We start from the raw sequence: 5857 nt of genomic DNA on the forward strand, positions 1-5857 counted from the left end.
GGTGAGCCCGTGAAGCTTCTGCCCTTCACCCTCAATGCTGTAGAAAGGCTTCCCGTGAAAATGGGCTTCTAAATAATCTGAACAGTGATGGACTGGGGATGGGAGGTGATGTATCATTGGCAATATTTTCCCATTTTGTGAGGTGTGGTGAGAAAAGCTGTTTCTCAATTCCATGGCAGAGCTTTCCCCATTTATTTTCTTGTGGTTTCATCAGAATACAGCATGGGAAGGCAAGGGAAGGGAAAACAGCCATAAAAAATGAAAACAAAACCTAAAGTAAAGCCTGTTCAATCAGCTGCACCTGCCATTAATTTCAATAAATATCCAGTTAAATTCATTGACAAGCAGTTTATGAATCTTGAAGAAAAATGCATCACTTCAAAAAATCTGCAACCTTTGGAGGCTTGCTGAGTAATGTTATTTTTCAATGTAATGTTGTTTAATATTAATTTTAATTTGCTGAATATGCCCTGGATAATTCGGAGCATCTACAGTGTTTAGTTTACAGGTTGCCTTTCCTTTTAAGGGGCTGAACAATGTAAAAGGAGAACTGATTACACTGAGCATTCATTTTAAATATACTGGCAGAAAATTATTTACTCCTCATGACTTCAAGCATCTGAATATCATGTCTCATGATCAGGATTGCTTCTGGTTTGGTTTTTATTACTAGAGAATAGTCAATCTGAACAAAGCCTGAAAGAAAAATCTACTCATTTCTGTTCAATTTTGACATTAAAGCCACTGCTCAGAATCAAATATACTTTTAGTTGTTTTACTAAATGCTTGAATTTAGGTAAGCTGTGAGGATATAGGAAAAGATAAATTCAGTTTCTCCCACTATGCTTCTGACACCAGCTGAGTGTGTATGCTGTAGGGCTGGGGGTTCCCCAAACACTGAGAAATTCCCTGGCAGAATCTCCCACGGAAAACAGTTGGGTGTCCTCCAATTCAATTCTGACACTACCTACCTGGAGATAGGGTCAGACCTAATAGGTTGAGGGCTCAGTCCATAAGACTTTCCCCTCCCCCCTCCAACTTAGGATGCCAGTTGCAAGTCCAAGTTGCGGCCTGTGCTTCTGATCACTTGGCTGTAAATCAGCGTTCCCACAGCACCCTCCTTGATCTGACGAATTTGCTAGAGTGGCTTACAGAATTCAGGAAAACACTTTGCTTATGTTTACTGGTTTATTTTAAAGGATATTATAAATGATAGAGATGAGCATCCAGATGGAAGAGATGCATAGAGTAAGGTATGGGAGGAGTGGCATGGAGTTTCCACGCCATCTCGGGGTGAGTCATCCTCCAGGAACCTCCATGTGTCCAGCTATCTGGAAGCTCTCCAAACCCTGCACTGTTGGGTTGTTATGGAGGCTTCAACATATAGGCGCAACTGATTAATCATTGACTATTGATGATTAACTCAAACTTCAGCTCCTCTCCTCTTTCCAAAGATTGGAGGATAGGGCTGAAAAGCACCAAACCTCTAGTCACCTGCTTGCTTCCCTTGGAAACTGGTCCCCATCCTGATGATATCTAGGGGTCCACCAAGAGTCACCTCATTAGAACAAAAGATGCTTCTATCACACATGGAATCCCAAAGGATTTAGGAACTCTGTGTCAGAAAACGGGGAAGAAGACAAATATATATATTTCACAAAATAGCATAAGCTGAGACCAAGCAAACAGCAGCCCTTTTTATATATTTCAATAGCCAGTTTTATAAATTTCTGTATTCTATAAGAGAAGAATGTTTCTAAAGCAACTAAGGAATATTTGACTTCTTAATTATAATCTCTTATTGCCCCTATGATTCCATTCCCTCCACCGGTTTTCTAAAATTATATCAGAAGTCCAGGAAGACCTCAGGGTACGTGTATTTACATTCTTGTAGAGGTATCCAAGAGCACCCAAATATAAGAAATGGCCACAGAAATTCAGTCTACTTTGGGCCCTAGATATAATTCCGCCATTTCCCCCACATAAATTAGTGTATATTTGGGACTTAATCCACTTCAGCTCCACAGACATTTTACCAACAGATCATTCTGTTGTAACTGTTTTCATGTTGCCAGTATAACTCTCTTACATCATCATACACACACACACACAAATGTCAGAAAACAAACCATCCTTGGTGAAGAAAATCATTTGCTCTTGTCCTCTTCCTGTTCTTTAATTCCTGGAAGCCTAAAGAGGAATAGGGATGAAATGTTTGTGTAAAAATGTACAACTATGAGGAAGGTATACTTTGGTAGATATCGTTTGTTGATACTTAATATTAACACATTACTTTTCAACTGTCACATGTACTATAGAGTCTTAAAGTTTAGAAACTACATTTCCCAGACTTCTTTTGGGTAAATTCCACCAATGAGAGGTGCTTACATGAGATACAGAAGGTGAAAGAGAAGATACTATTCTACTATGGGTGTTACCGGAAGATACAGGAGGGGTTTGCAGATGATTTTTCAGAAGACCTCCTGGGAATCACCCACTTTGTTGCAACAGGTAGCAACAGTTCTCGGCTTTCAGTGCTTTGGGCATCCTCCTAAGAATCACTCACATTGCTAGTAACTCCCCTGCTATTCCAGCACTTCTTGGTATTTATAAATCAGCTTTACTGACTTTTCCTCCTCCAGCCTTCCTAGAGATGCGTAAGCCTCTAACACACTGTGTTAAACTTCTTTTACCTCTAAAAATCTGAAGTCATTTCAGGTTTTTATGACCAAACCCTAACGGATAATAGGTTCCCAGATTTCTTAATATTTGAAGTAAAACTCATTATGAGATAATACTTTAGAGAGAGAAAGAACTCTTCAGTTCTTATAAAATGGGTTACTGAGATATTCTGTTATCCCTAAGTAAAATGATATAAAAACTAACAGTGAATTGCTAACACAAAACTCTTCTCAGACTAAGAATTCAAAATAGACATGTTTCATACTTAGGGAGAATAAATGCCTCATTTGAATGAAAACCTTGCTGTGTGCCAGTCTTTTATCTCTTTCTGAATGTCTCTGCTTTCTCTATTTTGTGTTAGTATTGTTTGTTATTGTTATTGTTCCAATATCTCGATGGCTTAGCTTATTATATAGCATAGAGTTGTTGTACAATAAATGTTAGTTGAATAAATTCATGAATGAATGTACGAATGAAAATTGCTATGTTTCAAGTGCAAACTCATCTTACAATTTCTTCTACATTTTCCAGTCTTCTTAGTTCATTTGAAATTCTCTGTCTTGGGGAGTTCAGGGACAGCTAGTGAACCTGGGGATTGACTATGACTACGCAATGTTTATTTATTCATTCTTGTATTAAACACGTTGATTATGTATGGACACCATTCTAGGAAAAGGAGATATAGTGCTGAGTGGGGTACAGTCCCTGTCCTGGAGGATTTGGTGGAACGCAGTGCAGGATGGACACATCATCACTCAGCTAACACTTTTATGGCCAGGTAGAGTTCAGCATAAAGCATAATTACAGATTTAGAAAGATAATCTGGTGCCTATATTTATATTTTTAACACCCCCAGGGGAATCTCACACAGCCCTCCACAGCCACACACAATTTTTCGGCAGCAAAATGCATGACTATTCTCACCAAATGCAGTAGGTTTGCATTAAATTTAACATTTATCATATCTAGATTACAGGGATTTGGGGATGTTATGCTTGTAGATAAAGCGTTTGGATTTGTACAGTTTTCTATAATGCAGTATAAAGAAGGTAAAGGGAGGCAAATTGCCTAGGCACACTGTGTGTGTGAGGGGAGTGGGGGGCGGAGAGAGAGAGAGAGAGTAATGGGGGAGTATTCCAATCTTGAGTATGGAGAACAGGCTTCCCAGAGCCCAAAAGCTAAGTGGGAGTTGGTCAGATTGAGGTAATGGATTTTATGGGGAAGAGAAAGATGTTCCTTGCTGAAGCAGCATAATGTAGTAGTGTGTAATGTGTAAGGTTCTGGGGGAAATGGCAACACGATGTATTACTGAAACTTCCAAGTTGTGGTGAATTGAAAGATGGGAAGTGTGAAAAGATGAGGCCACATCCACCGAAGTTGGAGAAATTAAGGGTAAGAAGTGCTAGATCTGATTCCTGAAGGAACTCCCACCGAGCTGGCAAAGTTCCACCTCCTCAGTAACAGATCATGGTAACATCTCTAAGCTGCAAACAAGCTACCTCCCAACTACAAAATGGCATTGCCATGAGCTAGCAACGTAGCTTTCCCTGAACCCAAACTTTCTCTCAGACTCAACACTGCCCTGCAAACTCTCCCTTCTGCTTTTCTAGCAACGTGGAACCACAGTTTTCCAACTATCTGCTTTACAACCAGGCTCTGAGATAGACTTATCATTTCAATGTCTTTATTGTCCAGAGTTCAAATTCATCCACTGCAGCTTACAACCATTGATGTATATAATTCAGCACTTTAATCATCTTTGCAATTTTAATCATAGGGTTAAATGATTCTATTTTCCTATCCACCCCATTCACCTTTAAATATGCTAGGAACTTTGTATGTAAGTTGAGTTTTGCACCCATCTTTGAACATATTCTTCACTTACAATTTCATTGTTATTTTCAACATTCCCCTGCCACTTTTTTTTTTTTTTTTTTTTTTTTTGGTATATAAACTATTTATTAACAGACAAGGCCTACAGACTTATTTCTTCTTGGACACACCCACGGTGCAGCCACGGCAGCCAGTGGTCTTGGTGTGCTGGCCTCGGACACGAAGGCTCCAGAAGTGGCGCAGCCCTCTATGGGCCCGAATCTTCTTCAGTCGTTCCAGGTCTTCACGGAGCTTGTTTTCCAGACCATTGGCTAGGACCTGGCTATATTTTCCATCCTTTACATCCTTCTGTCTGTTCAAGAACCAGTCTGGGATCTTGTACTGGCGTGGATTCTGCATAATGGTGATCACACTTTCCACCTCATCCTCAGTGAGTTCTCCCGCCCTCTTGGTGAGGTCAATGTCTGCTTTCCTCAACACCACATGAGCATGTCTTCGGCCCACACCCTTAATGACAGTGATGGCAAAAGCTATTTTCCGCCGCCCATCAATGTTGGTGTTGAGTACTTGCAAAATATGCTGGAACTTTTCAGGGATCACTAGAGACGTGGCGGCAGCACAACCGGCGGCATGGAGGCCTCCTGTGGAAGAGCCCCTTGCCACTTTTTGAATTAAGTAGAAATAATGGCAGCTGGTGCTACTTTTGTGTTTGAACCTGAGTTAATAATTAATCATCACTTACTAACAGTAATGTCAGGAAAATTATTTAACCTCTTAGATGATTTATGCTTTTGTATACCAACAATGTAAAAAGGCAAGATACACCTCACTGGATTGTCATCAAGATATCCCAAGTGAAGTGCCTGACTCATGCTGGGTGCTCATTAGCAACATGACTCATTTGCAGCAGATCCCTTCCATAATATAAGTATCCCTCCCTTGTTCATTAGAGTATATATTGTGTGGTTATTAATGCTCATATTGTCTCACTGGACTCATGGTATAAAGTTTCTTCTGAATTAACTTGTGTCATTCAACTGAGGAGAAATTAGTTCCTCCAGTAGAAAATCAGAATTTGGTTAACAAATCTTGTACAGGTGGGTGTAGACATTTTTATTTTCCTTTGATCTGCATTCCTCAGGATTCGGACTTTTTAAAGACTGGTTTCTAAATGTGGACTTCAGCCTACTGGATAATATGCTGCCATAGGAGGTAGATCAGGTAGATGGGAACATGCTTAAAGAAAGTCATGTCTGTTAAATGACATGATCTAATTCTGAGCTCACGTGCATGGAGACCACTGCAGTTGGACAGTGCACAGTTTATGCCACTATAATGTGAC

At 40.0% G+C, this 5857-nt stretch overlaps 1 protein-coding gene across 1 annotated transcript; it reads right to left on the minus strand.

The window, feature by feature from the left end:
* Positions 1-4626: 4626 nt before the first annotated feature.
* On the minus strand, positions 4627-5161 carry LOC111537035 (40S ribosomal protein S18-like). The gene has a single exon (XM_026447811.1). The coding sequence runs from the start codon at positions 4912-4914 to the stop codon at positions 4666-4668; it is 249 nt and encodes an 82-aa protein (XP_026303596.1). The 5' UTR covers positions 4915-5161; the 3' UTR covers positions 4627-4665.
* Positions 5162-5857: the final 696 nt, after the last annotated feature.

Source organism: Piliocolobus tephrosceles, chromosome 1 (assembly GCF_002776525.5).
Source record: "Piliocolobus tephrosceles isolate RC106 chromosome 1, ASM277652v3, whole genome shotgun sequence".
NCBI lineage: Eukaryota > Metazoa > Chordata > Mammalia > Primates > Cercopithecidae > Piliocolobus > Piliocolobus tephrosceles.